The sequence below is a fragment of the Aspergillus versicolor genome, assembly GCF_001890125.1.
Source record: "Aspergillus versicolor CBS 583.65 unplaced genomic scaffold ASPVEscaffold_4, whole genome shotgun sequence".
Lineage (NCBI taxonomy): Eukaryota > Fungi > Ascomycota > Eurotiomycetes > Eurotiales > Aspergillaceae > Aspergillus > Aspergillus versicolor.
In genome coordinates, this window is record NW_024467527.1 from 1,452,059 (window position 1) to 1,469,699 (window position 17,641).

Below are 17,641 nucleotides of genomic sequence, written 5' to 3' on the forward strand. Positions count from 1 at the left end.
GGGTAGATCGCGGCCAATCCTTACACCTTAGGTGTCAATATATGTTGCTTATACGGAAGGAACAACAAATTAAAGTTGAGAAGTCAGGGGTTACTCCTTCTCCAGGTTGCAATATATATCCCACAGAATACCTACGCAAAGTGCGATGCACGGTTAACTAGAGGTGTGCTCTTTCCCATTTTACGTTGTAATCCGTTCCTAGGCAAGGTACCTGGACATTAATAATACAGTATCGCAGTGAGTTGCAATAAAGTCTTGAATCTGCGCCCAGAGAGACGTCGCAAATTTCAATAACATGGGTATCATTGTGGAAATTGCCTAGAGATGGCTGCGCAAATGAATCAAGGACCAGGGGGGAAGATTGAACTATGGCCTCAGAAACAGGCCATTGTCAGTCTCGCCGGTTCTAACAAAAAATGACGAAATTAAACGATTGGTGACCGCAACCCTCAGGTTCAGTAGGATAATGGTGGAAATAGAGAAGGCAAAACTAGAGCCATCAGCTGAACCCGCAAATGACCAAAAACCAACCCAACACCTGCTATGCTTAAACAAGACCCAATATCCGGGTAAAAAGAAGAATGAAAGACAACATGCGACTGCAAGATGCAAAGATCTGTCAATAATAACTCCGGAATAAAGTCCCATGTCACCACGAAACGCCATTTAAAGGAAGAAGATGAAAAAGAGAAGGAATAGGGTGAGAAGAATCAGAAAATCACACAAATATGTCAATGAATCAGCCTTCTCCAGCTGCGTCAAGGGAACGCCTGCGAGAATATTTTGGCGACTTCTTTTGGCCTAGGTTTGGGGTTGACGGAATTCGACGAGGTATGCGAGGTGTTCTGTTTGGAATGGGAGGACGAGGGATCCGCTCGTTTTCTTTACCGCTGCTATCGGTCTCAGTTTCGCCCGACTCGGTCTCAGATTTCTTTGCTCGAGAGTTGAGAGCCCGTAAAGTGAGGCTAAGTTCACGCTCTAGCTCCTTTTGGGAATGTAGATGCTCAGTAGACCCATTGAGCTTCTTTCTGTATGCCTTCAGTGTACGGCATACCTGTTCGGTCGACATGTTCAAACTTCCAAATTCGCTTTTACCAGATGCTCGAGCCCGTGTCCGAAAATCCAGAGATGAACAGCGAATATTGTTGTGACTCCGTGACTCCAAGGCCTTTTTCCCACCCGTGGATTTTGGGCTCGGCGGCGACGGAGAATTACGCGTTCTCTCGGGGCGAATGGAAGAGGTAGGCGAGCGACGTGTAGGTGCAGAGGGAGGTGTTGCTGGCATTACGTTCCCGTTCCTCATTGATGAAACAAGAGATGCCCGAGATAGCCTGCGCAATAAAAGCGGAGACTGCTCCGAAGTTTCGCGCACCGGGGTAGGAGTCAACGCTAAGCCGTCCGGTCGTTGAAATCCCGCAAGGTCTGAGCGAGATAATACTTTTCGCAGAGGGGGTTTCGATAGTGTTGGATCCTTAGAAGCAATTTCCTCCTCGTCGTTAGGAATCGCCTGTGTAGGTTGGGTATATTCCTGAGGTTGTTGTAACTGCACAGATATGTTCCAAATCATGACTACCCCATCGATGCCTGAGCTGATCAATATTCGCTCCGGTGAGTCGCTTGATGGATGAGAATATTTTTCAAGAAGTCGGACGTCACTGACGCCCTCAGTGTGGCCGAATTCGCCTGTGAGAAGTGCCCCTTTTTCCATATCATATACACGGATCGATTTATCAGTTCCTGAGACCCCGATGAGCATTTTAGGGTTTTGTCCGGAGATAGCAGAGGTGACCGTTAACGAGCCCATGACCACCGTATCATTAGATTCGGAATCAGCTGCGCGGAAAGAGTGAACATGACGACCGGAGCTCATTTCATATTGTTGTACGCAACGATCAATAGTTGAGAAAATTATGCTGTCTGGGTCATCCGGAGATAATGACATAGATACCGGGGATGATCTCAAGGTAATCACCTTCGATATCATGTAGGCAATGGCTGTTGCACCGTCGGTTTCGCGGGTGACACGTTCTCTTATGAGAACAGTACGATCCGCAGAAGAGGATAGTAGCCGTTCTCCTCCATTGACAAAAAGAAGCTGGCCTACAGAGCCGACGTGGTCATCCATGGTTTGAAGCAGCTGAAGGCTATCGTCACGCCTTTCGAAAAGCTGCACCATCCGATCACGCCCTGAGCTAGCAACGATGCAGGAATCTGGAGTCTCATATAAAGCGATATCTGTGATCTCCCCTCCATGGGCTCTAACTTCATTCACACATTTCCACGGTTGCCCCTGGAATATACTAGGGAGGAATTAGTAAGAGGAGCCTATTAACAAACTAGCGTGATTGAAAATACCGTAAAACACCGAGTTTGTCCCCGGAGACAAACAAGTTCATGTCCTTGCTTGCACGCAATATCTTGAGCTCATTAAGATTGTCGTCATCGCCGCCTAAGAGCGGCTCAACAGGGATTGTCCGCGTGTCGCAGCACCCGCCCTGGGTGTTCCAAAATTTGACGACACCCTTGCAAGACCAAGTAAAAAAATCTGCTCTCAGGTAGTTTGGTGTACTCAGTGGCTCTATACCGAGAACGGAATCTCTATGGGCAGGCATAGTGGTTCCCGTGTCACAGCTGTCAACTTCATCGTTTAAGTCTTCGGCGGGATATATATGGATAGCCTTGGTACTATCAACAGTAACCACGTGAGACATAAGAGAACCAATACAAGTGATGGCTGGTTCTTTAGATTTTAGCTCCGTTGATGACCGACTAGACGTGCGTGGAGACGATGGGCTGCATGCTGCTCGCAAGGATTCAAAGGCAAGTCTTCGCATTCGTCTACCACGACCGCCTACCCATAAACAGGCCCGGTCTGGGTCAGATGTTAGTGACGTGATGCCGAACTCCATGTACCGAATGAGAGTAAGTCTGGCATTGCCATCCCTGTCGTCAACAATACAGAGTGCTCCAGAGTCAGTACCAACCACAGCCTCGGAGTCGGTAATCCCGACGACGCTAGTGAAGGTATTGTCGGCCAGGGCTCCTAAAACGCAGTTTCTTCCAGAAAGGGCCTTTGGCGCGGTGTTGCTGGGGCCATCGCCGGTATTGGCACGAGATTTGGTTGGGGATGCAGGCCTGATATCGGGAAGTCTCCAAACCTTCACATGCCGGACACCCACACTATAAAGTATTTAGTACATGAAGCAAACCAGAAGTCAGGCAAATAAATAGAAGACATACGTGATCAAAGCGTGACCTAGCCAAGTCATGTCACGAACAACGGTAGTACATTTGTTCGTCGAGTGGAGCCTGGCTGAGCCATTCTTGAGCCCGATGGACCATACAAAGAGGAACCCGTCATTCACGTTCCCCAGTGTTGCCAAGTATTGTGAGTTCGAGCTCCAAGCAAGTGCACGGACGCCAAATGTATGTTCGGTGAGAATGGAGAGCGGAATATCGGGAGGTGCGTCTTTTGCAGTTGAAAAGATCAAGACCCTGGGGTTATAGCCCGTCTGAGGCTGTTAGTTTTCATCGTTGTAAGAGAAAACCAATTTGTACTTACCTCTCCTAGAGCAAGGAACCTTCCATTCGGACTTATGGCGATACTAGTAACGGCCTTCACCCTTTCCCTAGATGACCACGAACGGGGACTAGGTGCTTCCGCCATTTCAGTTGACGATGAACCATTATAGTTGCCGTTATGCGGTGTCGCCTTTATACCTGGCAGAGACTTTGCCCTATTATCGGGTGTGGTTGGGGGCGTGGATTGATTGTAGAATGACGTTATTGGATTTATGCTGTTGGCTGTTGGCCGAGCACGGAAAAAGCGTTGATTCACATTATCGCCATCATCCAGTTCTGCTAAGACACCGGCGGATCCAGCACAGAATGCAAACGACTTGCTTTGATCATGATAAGAGAACCCATTGGGGGTAGTTGTCGTGGTGCCGATAACTGTCTGAAGGGATAAAGCTGACTGATATAGAGATGGTTTGTTGGAGGAGCGGGTTGGCGGTCGTATGGAAGGTGAGTTGGATGGGGTAATTCGCAGCGACTGGGCTGGGCCCGCGGGCTTGCTTTTCACGCTTAACGTATTGTACGCCATAGCAAATCGGGGGCAAGGGCTATTAGGAAGCTGCACTATCCCCAGAGAGTTGTATAAATTTCGGTTGCATTTGTTGAGACGAGCGAGCAATCGGTTTAAGGTGAGAGGTGAGACTTTGGTTTAAGCAAAGCTCCGTCTCTTATATGTCGAGCTCAGAAGGGAAGGTGCAGTCGACGAAATATGCGGCAGAGGGAAGATGTAATGAACAGAGTCACCTCCTGCGAGGCAGATTGGGGGCTTTCGAGCTGGCCAGGCGATTAAGTTGGATCGTAGAATCTGGATAAGGAGGGGCTCGAGAGCAAACAGAGCTGAGTTTCGGAGTAGCGAGAAAGACTGGGAGAGAACAGCCGGTCAATATAGAACCGCGAATAAGGAGTGACTGAGAGCAATTGAATGAGTGAAGAAATCGGAAGCGAATAAACAATCAAAGACAGAGATCGAGCACGGAGACTGAGAGTGAGAGATCGGGGGAGCTTTTCGAGCTGCTAAGATTTAGTGGGCGGAGATGCTGAAGCACGGACGGAAACTCTCAAGAACCACCACCGCTCGGCAGCGAACTCCTGGCGGCTGAAGTAGATGAGGAGGCTGGGACAATCAGAGCTCCACAAGTCGCCTGCTCCCGGTGCTGCGGGATCCTGGCAGCAGTCTTATGTAGCCTGACGACATCCAACCTGCGTTTCTTTGAATGGCAAAAAAACAACAAAGCCGAGCCCATACATGGCTGGCCCGGAATGTTTGGGAGCTCGAGGTTCACGGAGAATGTAGACTGTGGAGACGCCAATCGTCGACTTTCTGGCCCTGCCTCAGGCACAAGTCCAATCGTGCCCCTGGCAGTTCTCGGCTTTGAGTTGGAGTTGGTGGACGATTGGCCCTGATTCTTGGGACCGGGACGCCCATACCAGCCACGGCCCGCTCTGCTTCAGGGATGGAGAGCCCCGATCTTCTCTCATTCCCATAGCCATCTGCTATCTATAGCTTGCCGTCTCTGGTCCCAGCCCGTGCAATTTTACTCAGTTCGCGCAATTCTCCCCAAAACCATGGAGATCTAATAGAGAGCGCAAAGACGTGTCGATCATTCTGTGAGACCTCAACTCGTTATGCGGGTCGTCCAAGTAAGTAATCAAAATAATACCTACGGCCTTGTTGCTGGTGATAGCTCCACCACCACATAGAATGGCCGATAATCCGCAGTCCGTTGTGATTTTTGGCGGTTTTTTGACACCATCTTGAAAATAAGGATATAGTGTCATGGCAGGAGATTACTCTGCGTAGACAATCGGCCAGCCACCGGCGTATTGGGTAGACAGGGTAATCTAAGACGATATAATCAACCATACAGACCTCTGGGGCTCCTCGGGACAAAGAAAGCGCTTGTCATTAGCAGAAGTAGTTTTTCATCGATTTTGACCTTAAATCGTCACCAGTCCATGATAAGCGCCGGTAGGAAGGGCCTAGGTGGAGAGTAGCAGTGTGTAGGTCATTCGCTGCAGGAATAATCAAAGACTGTGGTAGAATAATAAGCACAGCTCCACAGCCCGAAGTTTCCAAGTCTGCGGTGCTTGCGGGGACAAAGTCTTTGCGGGGTGGGCTCCACTACGATTCAGGACAAAGTCGCCTTAAATGTCTTAGCAGCGAGCAATTCAGTAGCCTCAATATCGGTGCACTGACTGTTTTCCTCGCCTGGCCAGTGCATCTGGCCCAGCCAGTAATCTTCCAATGATTGCTTGCTCCGTAACCGTTCAAGGGTAATGCTAAATTCATGCAGCCGTCCCTGTCCTCGGTGGTACGTCCAGCTCGACCGTCCAGGACAAACATTCAAACCAAGCCATTGAGCGAGCAAATTGGTGCTTAATGTCACAATCATGGCCATGCCAGGATATTCTCAGTTGGTGGCCAATGGACTTGCTGTCTGATTGGCTCATTGGGCAGGATATCACATGATTAATGCCTGAGGCAGCTAGCATCCTTATCTCCAAAATTTCCATTTGAGGTCCGATAACTCCATCCGCTTCAGTCTCAGTACAAGTAGCAATTTGCCATTATGTCGTCTTTCTGCTCTACCTCAGCAAGTATTTCGCTTCCTAATGCCCTCAGAACCCTCGTTTATTCCGAATTCATTCTTCCGCTTCGCGCTCCATCAATCCAGCCTTTGAACCGACTTTCTCGCCACGATCGCAGAAGCAGACGGGCAATTACCACCGTTTCTCTGGATTCTATTCCTATCACATCCTCTCAGAAACCTGAAGTACCAGATTCTAATCAAAATGAGCCATCAGTCGCCATTGGCAGCTCGAACTCCGCAAACCAGAGTTTAAACGACCAAGCCTCCGCCCAAACTACAAGTTCCACAAGCTCCCCTGGTACACGTGAAACGAAGACGGAGTCAAAAGCATCCAACAAAAAACGAGCAGGCGACCGCGATACCAAGAAGACCGCGCGGAAGGGCGCAACAAACGCCGGGCCCAAGCCCCAGAAGAAAGCTGAAGAATGGGAGATTCAGAAAGGAGCTTTGAAAAGAAAATTTCCAGATGGATGGGCACCAGCCAAGAAACTCTCCCCTGATGCCATGGAAGGGATACGGCATTTGCATCACATTGATCCTGACAAGTTCACGACCCCTGTCCTTGCGGCTGAATTCAAGGTATCCCCCGAAGCTATTCGGAGGATTCTAAAGAGCAAGTGGCGTCCCTCGGGAGCTGAGATGGAGACTCGGCGCCAACGATGGGAGAAGCGGCATGCGCGAATCTGGGGACATATGTCTGAGTTGGGTTTGCGCCCGACGCGTCCGGACTCTATCATAGATGCCACTACGATATTGTATAACAAAGGCAAGAAAGATAAGGCATCTCGCGATTCCTAATGGCTAGGGCCATTCGACATTAATATGTACATTAAACCCAAGGCAATTTGTATACTAGCGATGCATTCTAAATAGAATATTACTCTTATGATTTTTCAGAACGGTCTCTCTGTTCTGGATCGTTTGTCGAAAGTAGATAACGACATATCATATATGACGTTGCAGGAAGAGCTCCAGGATATCATCACCTCCTTATTTTATCTCGGACCGAGAATTTCTTGTGTAATGACAAGGCATGGGTAGATCCCACCGGGAAACTGGGAAAATTATCAGAATCCCGAGATATTGTGTTGTTCTTGGTTGGACTAGCTTAATTGATGTTCGAACAACCGTCAAATCTCCGCGATTCCGACGACGCGGACAACTCGAACCTCAACAAGCTCCAGCCCAATTCTACTTACGCCACCCACGCCCCTTTTCCCCGACCGACCCCTCAACGATGGAACGTGCTTCGATGATGCCCTAGTCGGCGGATTTGGATTTCTATAGTTTCATATTCATATTCCCAACCTTTATACCTGTTCCCTGAGGTGGCGGCCGGTACCCACCATTTGTCCAAGCTCCCTCATTCTAGCTCACAATCCTCCGCGAATGTGGTGATTCTCCGTCGTTCGCCATGTCATCGGACATCCAGGTCTTCGTGAAATGGAAAGACCAATCTATTTTTGCTGGGGAAGATGTGGAATGCACAATTACTTTCAAGAACGTTGCGGAGAAGCCCGAAGACACGAGCAATGCGCCGCAGACCCCCCATCTGAGGAGGCAGTCCCGGACGACCGCCCTCACCCCCCGTTCAGATTCATTCTCTCTCCGATTCCCTTCTAATCCCTTCAAAAGCCCCAATCGTCGCTCCTATCCGAGTATCCCTAGACAGAGCCCATCTCACCGCATTTCGTCCTCCGTGAGTTCACCGTTGATCGGCTCTCACAGCTTTCCACCTCCCTCTACACCGCGGAATGGGCCCCCAGCCGGCCACAAACATAAAAGATCGGTATCTATACTTTCTATTGATAGCGAAGGAGGAAACCCAAATGTCGCAAACGATAAAACACCGCGAACACCCCAATTGAACCATTCCAGACCAGCGAGGGGTCATGGACGTTCCGCAAGTCTGCAAGTCGTACCAAGGAGATATGAAGGTTATGAAGATAGCGCGAAAGGTATTCACATCATTTTATGGGCTATACGACGACTAGGCTAATGTTGTTTCAATAGGCTTTCGGGGCCCAAGTCGTGGATTTCCACCATCGGAGTCGCCTATTCAACCACTCCAAGGCGGGCTGAGGGTAGATACAGATGCGTTAAGACCCAGTGGTGCTGCATCTGGGGGTCCCAGTCCTATAAGACCAACCCCACCGGCACGCACACCAGGGCGAAGACCTCAGTTACCACCTATAGATTTCAAATTTCCTCCACCCTCAGAAAACGAAGCGAGCTCGGGACATTCGCCTGCAACAGCCTCAACCGACAGGCCTACTGCAACACCTGCGACAGCAAGATCAGACGTCAAGGATTCTTCTTCGTTGGCAGCTCCGGGTCAGATGCCGCAGTCGAAAATTCTCTCGGCTTCTAGTTTAAGTGGGAGCCATAGAAGCAGCGGTGAATTCTACTCCGCCAGCAACATGTCGTCCGAAACTCTGCAATCAGAATACACCAACTACTCGGGTCCTATGCCGCGCGCAGGTTTTCCGCGCCATAGCCGACACATGTCTAGTATGGAGTCATCGGCGCCAATCTCGAAAGGCCAGGCGCTGCTCATGGGTTATGCCCAAATAAGCGCGTCGTTCACGGTAGATAGCTCGTTGATCAACCAATCCGCCTTCGACGAGGTTAAGCGGCAAGGCGTGGTCGGCGGTGCAGGGAATGGTGGCATTGCGCCGAACGGGAGGCCTGCTTCATCTAGCGGCAAAAACAAGAAAGGTGGTGGATTTTGGGGCGCATTGAACTGGAACTCGATAGAAGAATCTATCAGTGGGTTGCTTTCTAACAATGAGCTGGATGGGCTGCGGGACATGCGAGGGGTGTCCTCGTCGAAATCGATCCCCTTGTTGTCCACACCTCAATCACTTCTCTTCGTCGATCTTCGTCTGGCACCGGGGGAGGAACAATCCTTCTCCTTTGCCTTCACCCTACCTAGCGGTCTCCCAGCGAGCCATAAAGGGAAGGCCATAAAGATATCTTATAACCTTGTCATTGGGACACAGCGACCTAGCGGAAGCAACGAGCCTCAAAAGGTCAACCGCATCAGTATACCGTTCCGTGTTTTCAGCGGTGTAAACGGTAAGTAACATTATTCACCGTTGTCTCTTGACATTGTTGCCCCGCTAATGTCGTACAGCTCAAGGAAATATACTGGGCCATGACCTGATGCGTCCCTATGTGCTCCTTCGCGACGAGGCTAGGGTGCAGAAAGTTGGCTCTATTCCCCAAATAACACCAAAGGCCGAGAGCATAAGCCGGCCTATGTGGACATCGGCGCCCGAATTTCTATCATACGTGGATGAAATATTGGAACAGCGATCCCGCAACAGTTCTCTAAAACCACCAGGCACACTTGCTGAAAGACGCCCAAGCTATGATGCGACTGCGGGGCCAATATCTTGCAAAGATGCTATTGACTTTGCTATTCTTCGGAGTAACCAGACGATTAATTCCTCCCAGAGCCCGAATCGTTTCGAGATTGCGCGAGGCGGACGTCGGATTGCTGTGGTAGTGCTCAACCGACCAGCACACAGACTCGGCGAGACTCTCATTGCAACAGTCAACTTAGCTGATGCGGCGCTTCCGTGCTATGCACTCAGAGCCACATTAGAAAGCTCCGAGAAAGTTGGGGCACATTTGGCTGTACGATCTGGCGCTAGTATTCGGCGAGCAACTCGCCGAGTCCATGCATCTTTCTTTGAGATTACCCTTTACTCTACGCGGGTCGTGTTCAGCCCAGCGGTCCCGATTTCCGCCACACCCACGATACTGACTAGCGGCGTTAATGTCGACTGGGAACTACGGTTGGAGTTTGTAACTACTGGTGTCCCGCCTGAGATGGGATCCGGGCCTTCGGGTGCCCGGTTGCTCGAAACAGTCTCTGAGGACGATCGGGGATCTACACTGTCAGCTTTGGAGCATCTTGGCTGCGAGTCCTTCGAGGTTGCGATACCAATTACGATCTACGGAGAGACGGTGCGGGAGCGCTTGCCGGAGGAGAACGAAGGACACTCTATATAGACCTCAATACCTTGCTCCATGAATCATGACGTTGAATATGTGGAATAATCAAGTATATAGTAGTACTTAGCGCAATGTCCATTTGTATATCATCTGGAGCGCTGGTGAACATCTGATTGTGTGTTATCATCATCACACATCACCGGGGCAACGAGCGGGCGGATCTCACTTATCCATGGCTCCGATCGTGGGGGAGATCCATGCAGGAACTTGGTATGCGACTCTTTTCAAGATACATTTGATTTTCCTTTTGAGAGTTCTTATCCCTGGTTTCTCGGCGCCTTCCTCTTTTCAGCTTTACGGAGGTAATTACTGAGTGTGATCCGGTCCCTACGACTGCCATCTGCTTCCCGCTCATCTAAGTCAATCGATCGCCCCTCAGCTCGACACCGCATCATCCTCTCACACTCCTTGGGCGCGCAGTAAGTTCACTTCTGAAATTCAAAAAACTGACACTTCTAACAACTCTATCTTCATTGGAATGCACGCAGGCGACAATCGCTCCCCACGAAACGTCCGATCTTCGCTCGAACGACCAGTGGAATTCCGTAAGGACATCAATCAAGGCAGGAGGAATTCCAACCCCTTCGCCGTGGAAATCGCTCTTTATTGTTTCAGCTGGAGGATAAACCGTGAGACAGTAATGGCTTCATTCATCACCACAATGTCCGTCCCCTCCATATCTATTTCCTCTGCCGACGAGCCTGCCCCTCGTCTATCGCCATCACCACCCAAGAAACCTAAAGCCTCTGTCCCTTCTACATCATACAATACTGTTCATGTTTCCAATTCCCCCCTCTCTGAACCACCTTCGTACCTATCGCCTGCTGTTCGTGCGCTCAAACAGGGATTGTGTGTACTAACACCTCCTAGCAATGCTCGCACGAGAGCGCCTTTCAAGCCGCGCTCAGCGGCCAAGGGCACTACTAGCTATCAATTGAGACAGTTTGCGGAAGCCACGCTTGGGAGTGGAAGCCTACGGAAGGCTGTAAAGCTCCCCGAGGGCGAAGATGTTAATGAGTGGCTAGCTGTCAATGGTGCGTTCATTTCTTATATAGCACTTGGTGTTGTATGCTAACCTTCCTGCTTTGCAGTGGTCGATTTCTACAACCAGATAAACCTTCTCTACGGAGCTATCACCGAATTTTGCTCGCCACAGACATGCCCCGAGATGAAAGCGACCGATGAGTACGAGTTTCACTTCGGTTCAATCGTGACCGTGTCATTCTGACCGATTAATAGGTTCGAGTATCTCTGGCAGGATTCGGAGAATTATAAGCGCCCGACGAAGATGTCTGCGCCCGAGTATATTGAGCATCTCATGAGCTGGGTTCAGGGAAATATCGACAACGAGCAGATGTTCCCTAGTCGATTAGGTACCGAGGTTCAAATTCCCCCACTACAGTAGGCCAGCAGTCTAACGTGAGGATAACCAGGTGTCCCGTTCCCGAAGCCATTTTCCAGTCTCGTCCGCCAGATTTTCAAACGAATGTACCGTGTGTATGCTCACATCTACTGTCACCACTACCCCGTGATTGTTCACCTGGGCCTCGAGCCACACCTTAACACCAGCTTCAAGCACTATGTTCTCTTCATCGATGAGCATCGGCTTGCAAGCGGAAAGGATTTCTGGGGACCGCTGGGAGACCTGGTGGACAGCATGCTGCGAAGTGATTGAGAAAGTCAATTACGGTTAGTGGTAACGAAAACGAATGCACAGGGTCTGGCGTTTAGGTGTTGCGCAGGATAATATTCGCATGATTTGCTAGTTAGATCGGCTGTTGAGCATTGAAAAATAAGAGATAGCGATCATCACGTAAAAGAGACAATTTCTTGTCGTACTCCAAGCAGTAGTAAACTTACGACTGTAACAATTCGTAGTTGGCTGTAAACTGACCCGAAATTCTCGGCGTGTGCGGAATCTCACGTGACCCGGGACCGGGAGAAGTTGGACCTCATCCGAATAGCATCGTCGCTTTGCACCCCTCTTGTGTGTCGACCGTCTTCGCCGTATCGCGTCCAATTCTACGCCCCCTCTACCTAATTCTTCCTGTTTGTCGGAGCCTCGTCTCTCGCGTCAATTATCGCCATGCTCTCCGCTCGTCTCGCCCGCGCCGGCCTCCGTGCCTCTGCTCAGCAGATCTCCGTTCCTCGCACTGCTGCTGTCAACGGCCTGCGCTCCTACGCTACCCCGGCCCAGGAAGTCAAGCCTCCTGTTTCTCTCTTCGGCGTTGACGGCACCTACGCCACTGCTCTGGTATGCTTCCCCCTTCCAAGTCGCCTGGATAACTAGTTCGGCGCCATCCGTTGAACCGAAAACCCTTCAACATCCCAATCCAAATATCCGGGCAAATGCAAGCGTCAACATCCAAATATATCGTGATAATTGACTTGAAATTGGACAAATAGTACACTGCCTCCGCCAAGGCTTCCTCCCTCGATGCCACCTCCAAGGCCCTGAACAACCTCGGTGCTGCCCTCAAGGCCGACCCCAAGCTCACCGGCATCATCTCCACCCCTACCCTCACTGCCGCCGACAAGCAGGCCATCGTCACGGAGCTCCAGAAGGTCGCTGCTGACAAGGGTGACCTTGTCAAGAACTTCCTTGGCACACTCGCTGAGAACAACCGTCTCGGTCTGTTGAACGAGGTCGTTGACAAGTTCGGTGCCCTCATGAGCGCTCACCGCGGTGAGATCGAGCTGGTTATCACCAGTGCTCAGGTATTTACCCCTCAAACATCTTTATTCCGTGATATGTTTTTGTCGGTGATGCTAACGCGATGTAATTCAGGAGCTCGACAACAAGACCATCACCCGTCTCGAGAAGGCCGTCTCCAAGTCCGAGTTCAGCCAGGGCAAGAAGCTCAAGGTTGTCCCCAAGGTATGTCGCATAAAAAAAAAAGAAAGGCGAAGTGTAAGAAATAAATGGAACTTATACTGACTCCCAAAACTACAGGTCAACCCCGACATCGTCGGTGGACTCGTCGTTGAAATTGGCGACCGCACCATTGACCTGAGCGTCTCCTCCAAGATCGCCAAGCTCAACAAGGCCCTTACCGATGCTTTGTAAATTAACAACACCCTACATCCCCTTTACGCATCGTATCGTGTCTCTTTTGTTGTTCCTATATCTACCATCTATAGCTTTTCTTCCTACACTATGTACCCTAGCATCACGCTGCACTACGCGAGAGTCCATTGAATGAGACTTGGACTTGAGTTTGGTGGAGAATAGACAGTTGAGTTGCGTTGGTTCTTTTTAATTGTGTTTTTCGTACAACTCCTGGGTAGAATAAGCTGGTTAAGTAGAAAGTAACAAGATGGTTAGATATCAAAGCACAGAGCAGATTCACCTCTTGCATTATGTATTCCAATTTAGATTGCAAATTCGGCTCTAAGATAACATGTCAAGCTATCGACTCATGTATTCTAAACAGGCAAAAATCAAAGGACGACAAGAACAGCAAATCAACTAGAACAAGTCACAACTCAGCTCCGTCCAACTCTACAACTATATGTATATGCCCGTTCTCGAATCCACCGATTCATTCGTATATACCATTTCCCGCCTGAACGGCAGGCAAATCAATGGATTATCTACCATTAGCCGCATTTCCGTTTCCATTTCCATTACCATTCCCATCGACTTGCGTCTCAAACTCATCTTCATAAGCACCCATTGACGCCTGACTCCTCACTCTCTGCAGCTGACTCTCCACATAATGCGAGACATGGTCATCGAAGCCCTGCCCGGAAGCCCCATTGGCCGGCTGTTCGTCCTCGTTCTTCTCCTTTTCGTCATTGAATGTAGCTTCATGGGGAGTTTGAGGTGCGGGAGTCGTGAAGGCAGACTCAAAGTCGCTTCTGTTGCCGATCGAACGGCTGGTCGAAGAGCGGCGAATGAAGGGTCTGTTGTCCTTGGTACTTCCGCGGCGACTGTCGCGGACAGAGCGGGTGAAGATGTCGTCGAAGTAGTGGCTTGCTGCGGCGAAGGGGGAACGCGGTGTCTGGGGAAGGCGGCAATTGACTCTATTTTAGGTGTTAGTATGAAGTTGTTTACAAAGTGAGGAAGTGGAAAGGATGCGCATACCCTGTATCGTGAATGATTTTGGCGATTAGCCCTGTCCAACCGCATTGGTGCGAGGATCCAAGGCCGCGGCCGGTGTCGCCATCGAAGTATTCATGGAACCACATGTAGTCTTTCCAGTGTTCGTCGAAGTCCAGTACGTTGGAGCCGTCATAGACAGCGCGTCGCCCCTCATCGTTGCGCGCGAAAAGGTGTTGCAGTCGGTGCTGGATTTCTTCTGCTACCTGGCCTAGGTGCATGTAGTCTCCCGAGCCGGTGGGACATTCAACTTTAAAGGAGTCTCCGTAGAACATGTAGAACCGTAGAAGGGACTCGATAAGTAGAAAATTAACACACAGCCAGACTGGTCCACGCCAGTTGCTATTACCACCGAAGAGGCCGCTGTCTGATTCACCGGAAACATAATTAACCTGGAACGTCTGGCCGTTGACATCCATGGAGTACGGGTGCTCTCCATGGTACTTGGACATTGACCGGATTCCGTGCTCAGAGAGAAACTCAGTCTCGTCAAGCATACGCTTGAGGATTTTCTCTAGGCGGTCTCTGCTGACCAGGGCTAAGAGGAGTCGTTCGCCCTTTCCTCGGCGCTTCATACTTGCAATGTTTCGTTCCGCCACGTCCGAACGGTTCTCGACAAACCACTCCAGTCGGCGTTTAAAGGATGGAAATTTGTTGATCAATTCTGGCTCAAGCGTTGCTACGGCATATAATGGGATCAGGCCAACAAGGGACCGCACAGGAAGCTGCTGTATCCATGGGTTGCCGTACGAAATAGCATCGTAGTAGAACCTATACGTGTTAGATATTTCATTACCATGAACGTCAACGTGTGTAGCATACCCGTCTTCATCGTTCCACAGGGAACTCTCTTCCTCTCCCGATCTAAAGGTCATGGCATCACTAATTAGAATGAAGTGTTCAAAAAACTTCGAAGCAACTAGTCCAGGTTAGCCAATAACCACCATGTGTAGCAGAGAAGCATACTGTCTTCGTAAATGCGTCGGTGCTTGGCAAGCTCCAGGGCAATGTTCAGCATGTTCAGGCAATAGAAAGCCATCCAACCGGTGCTATCAGCTTGTTCTAAGACCCCTCCCGTCGGAAGAGGCTCGGAGCGATTGAAAAGCCCAATATTATCAAGTCCAAGGAAGCCACCCTCGAAAACATTCTTGTCGCTAGAGTCCTTTCGATTGACCCACCATGTGAAGTTTAGGAGTAGTTTCTGGAAGACCCTCTCAAGAAAATCCAGATCCTGTCGACCATACATTTTCCGTTCCATTTTGAAAACCCTAAAAGTGGCCCATGCATGTACAGGAGGATTGACGTCCCCAAAATTCCATTCATAGGCTGCTAATTGGCCGTTCGGATGCATATACCACTCTCGAGTCAAGACATCCAACTGCCGTTTTGCGAATTCTGGGTCGATCATAGCTAATGGAATACAATGGAAAGCCGTATCCCAGGCAGCAAAGAATGGGTATTCCCACGAGTCCGGCATTGAGAGGATGTCATCCATGTAAAGATGCCTCCAATGCTGATTACGGACGTTCTTCCGCCCAGGGGGAGGTGCAATCATACCGGGATCACCATTGGCCCATTGCTCCCAGACAAAGTGGTAATACTGCTTTGTCCACATCATACCAGCAAATGCCTGGCGCTGGATGTTTCGCAGATCATCGCTCATCGGTAGAGGGCTGATGTGGTAGTAGAAGTCATCGGCTTCCGCCTTGCGTTGCTCGACAACATCATCTAGCACCTCCTCATCCACGAACGGCTCGGGTCTCCCCGACAAGCGAAAGCGGACAACGGCACATTCGCCAGGAGGGACTCCCTCGCCCTCATTGAAAGAATACCAGGCGGCGAATTTGGTGCCCTTCTGGGCTGGGTTGACTGCGTCTTTCTCCCCTTCGACGATGTAACGATGGAAAGCATCTTTCACGTAAGGCTGGTCATTCTTAGTCTCCCACAGTAGTTCATTGTTCGACTCATTCTCCGTGAATAACATCTGAGGCACGACGTCTTCCTGACCGTCACCGACTGCCGGGGATGGGGCAAATCGGGCATATCGCTGCCCTAGCTTCTCGTGGTTCGTTTTGACAGAAAGAGGAGCGTTCTGTTGGATGGAAGGCTTCTGGCTGTTCTCATAGCCCCACGACCAAGTGTTCCGAAACCACACATGCGGAATGATGTGCAGAGGAGCGGGCTCTGGGCCTCTGTTGTAAGCTATCACACGGAATAGAAGTTCGTCTTCGTCGTCATCCTCCTTGGCCGTCTCGATAAATATGTCCCAGTACCGGTTATCGTCAAAGACGCCGGTGTCGAGTATCTGATACTCGCGGTCCAACCTTCCCCGTTTAGCGTTCTCATCAACTAGGTCTTGATAGGGAAACTCTTTCTGTGGGTATTTATAGAGATATTTCATGTACGAATGCTGTAATGTAAAACTATTAGAAGAAATCCGACACCCTTTCGGACTAAGAAGCGGACATACCGTAGGCGTGTTGTCGACGTGAAAATGGGCCTCCTTGACACTTTCACCATGGTTTCCCTGTGGATTCGATAGACCAAATAGTCGCTCTTTAAGGAACCCACTATAAAGATGAGCCGTTAGAGCGCGGTCGCGACTGGGACCATATGCAGGTCCACGGACGAAACGTACTCTTTTCCGTTCCAGAAGGCAAACGCAACGTTCTGTAGGTTATGCGTATCGCACACGCCGGCAATTCCATCTTCACCCCAGCGGAATGCTCGCGAGCGGGCGTGGTCGTGGGTAAAGTCTAGAACCGATCAGTCGGTAGTCCGCCCCGCGGGGTTCAAGGGTGGGAAGGAAAAGAATTCCTTACAGCTCCAAGCATCACCATTTTCTCTAGCAGTGATAGGTCAGTCAGTCAATGCATGCCAATGCGTCATTACAGGCATTGCACAGGAGGAAAGGAGGCTAGAGCCATAGAGTGGATAGGTGGGAGGGGCAAGAAAGAAAACCGGATGTGAGACTCACGAATAATCCTCGCGAACTGCGGAGAATTTGGAAAGCAATGGGTTAGCCCAAACCCCTCTCATCATTATACCATGACGAGCACCGATGATTGATAGAAAAATGTAGCTATTTAGAAAGACTTACCGGTAGCCCACTGTCTTTCTGAGACATAAGGGCCCCATCGTTTCCAGTACCGGGTGCGCTCGCGATCCTCCTTCAATCGCTGTTCCTCGCGCGAGGTGTAGCTCTGCTTGTCGATGAGGACCATAGTCGCAATAGTCAAGAAACAGGAAGAGGATGAGGAAGGGGGGGGGAGGGGAGATGGCGAGATTAAGAGGGACGAGAGCAGGGAAAGGGTGCAGCAAGAGAGGAGCTGCAAGTGCCTTGTGAGAC

The 17,641-nt window shown here is 50.2% G+C and overlaps 6 protein-coding genes across 6 annotated transcripts; 4 read left to right on the forward strand and 2 right to left on the reverse strand.

Moving 5' to 3' along the window:
• Positions 1 to 739: 739 nt before the first annotated feature.
• On the reverse strand, positions 740 to 4,105 carry ASPVEDRAFT_83077 (WD40 repeat domain-containing protein; the record flags this gene model as incomplete). The annotated part of the gene is made up of 4 exons (XM_040817309.1): positions 740 to 2,300; positions 2,356 to 3,180; positions 3,241 to 3,512; positions 3,563 to 4,105. 4 exons carry the CDS (start codon positions 4,103 to 4,105, stop codon positions 740 to 742), a joined length of 3,201 nt encoding a protein of 1,066 aa, XP_040667308.1.
• Positions 4,106 to 6,117: 2,012 nt separating this feature from the next.
• rrg9 (mitochondrial ribosome assembly protein RRG9) lies at positions 6,118 to 7,077 on the forward strand. The gene has a single exon (XM_040812282.1). The coding sequence runs from the start codon at positions 6,147 to 6,149 to the stop codon at positions 6,963 to 6,965; it is 819 nt and encodes a 272-aa protein (XP_040667309.1). The 5' UTR covers positions 6,118 to 6,146; the 3' UTR covers positions 6,966 to 7,077.
• Positions 7,078 to 7,581: 504 nt separating this feature from the next.
• ASPVEDRAFT_130464 (putative intracellular protein transport protein (Sat1)) lies at positions 7,582 to 10,187 on the forward strand (the record flags this gene model as incomplete). Its single annotated transcript, XM_040806727.1, has 3 exons — positions 7,582 to 8,125; positions 8,181 to 9,245; positions 9,304 to 10,187. 3 exons carry the CDS (start codon positions 7,582 to 7,584, stop codon positions 10,185 to 10,187), a joined length of 2,493 nt encoding a protein of 830 aa, XP_040667310.1.
• Positions 10,188 to 10,830: 643 nt separating this feature from the next.
• On the forward strand, positions 10,831 to 11,865 carry ASPVEDRAFT_129538 (Mob1/phocein family protein; the record flags this gene model as incomplete). The annotated part of the gene is made up of 5 exons (XM_040806641.1): positions 10,831 to 10,853; positions 11,061 to 11,224; positions 11,282 to 11,375; positions 11,430 to 11,563; positions 11,624 to 11,865. 5 exons carry the CDS (start codon positions 10,831 to 10,833, stop codon positions 11,863 to 11,865), a joined length of 657 nt encoding a protein of 218 aa, XP_040667311.1.
• A 341-nt stretch (positions 11,866 to 12,206) lies between these two features.
• ASPVEDRAFT_191644 (F1F0 ATP synthase subunit 5) lies at positions 12,207 to 13,421 on the forward strand. The gene is made up of 4 exons (XM_040809090.1): positions 12,207 to 12,444; positions 12,597 to 12,908; positions 12,979 to 13,068; positions 13,144 to 13,421. Exons 1-4 carry the CDS (start codon positions 12,277 to 12,279, stop codon positions 13,255 to 13,257), a joined length of 684 nt encoding a protein of 227 aa, XP_040667312.1. The 5' UTR covers positions 12,207 to 12,276; the 3' UTR covers positions 13,258 to 13,421.
• A 359-nt stretch (positions 13,422 to 13,780) lies between these two features.
• ASPVEDRAFT_130485 (uncharacterized protein) lies at positions 13,781 to 17,516 on the reverse strand (the record flags this gene model as incomplete). The annotated part of the gene is made up of 9 exons (XM_040806729.1): positions 13,781 to 14,216; positions 14,278 to 15,063; positions 15,115 to 15,211; positions 15,259 to 16,702; positions 16,763 to 16,862; positions 16,931 to 17,048; positions 17,115 to 17,137; positions 17,270 to 17,285; positions 17,393 to 17,516. 9 exons carry the CDS (start codon positions 17,514 to 17,516, stop codon positions 13,781 to 13,783), a joined length of 3,144 nt encoding a protein of 1,047 aa, XP_040667313.1.
• Between the last annotated feature and the right edge of the window lie 125 nt (positions 17,517 to 17,641).

Excerpts from the sequence above, each read along its gene's own strand:
- rrg9 (XM_040812282.1), top strand. The coding sequence starts at position 6,147 with ATGTCGTCTTTCTGCTCTACCTCAGCAAGTATTTCGCTTCCTAATGCC.
- ASPVEDRAFT_191644 (XM_040809090.1), top strand. The coding sequence starts at position 12,277 with ATGCTCTCCGCTCGTCTCGCCCGCGCCGGCCTCCGTGCCTCTGCTCAG. Across the intron at positions 12,909-12,978 it reads TGGTTATCACCAGTGCTCAG|GAGCTCGACAACAAGACCAT; the intron begins GTATTTACCCCT and ends GATGTAATTCAG. Across the intron at positions 13,069-13,143 it reads AGCTCAAGGTTGTCCCCAAG|GTCAACCCCGACATCGTCGG; the intron begins GTATGTCGCATA and ends CCAAAACTACAG.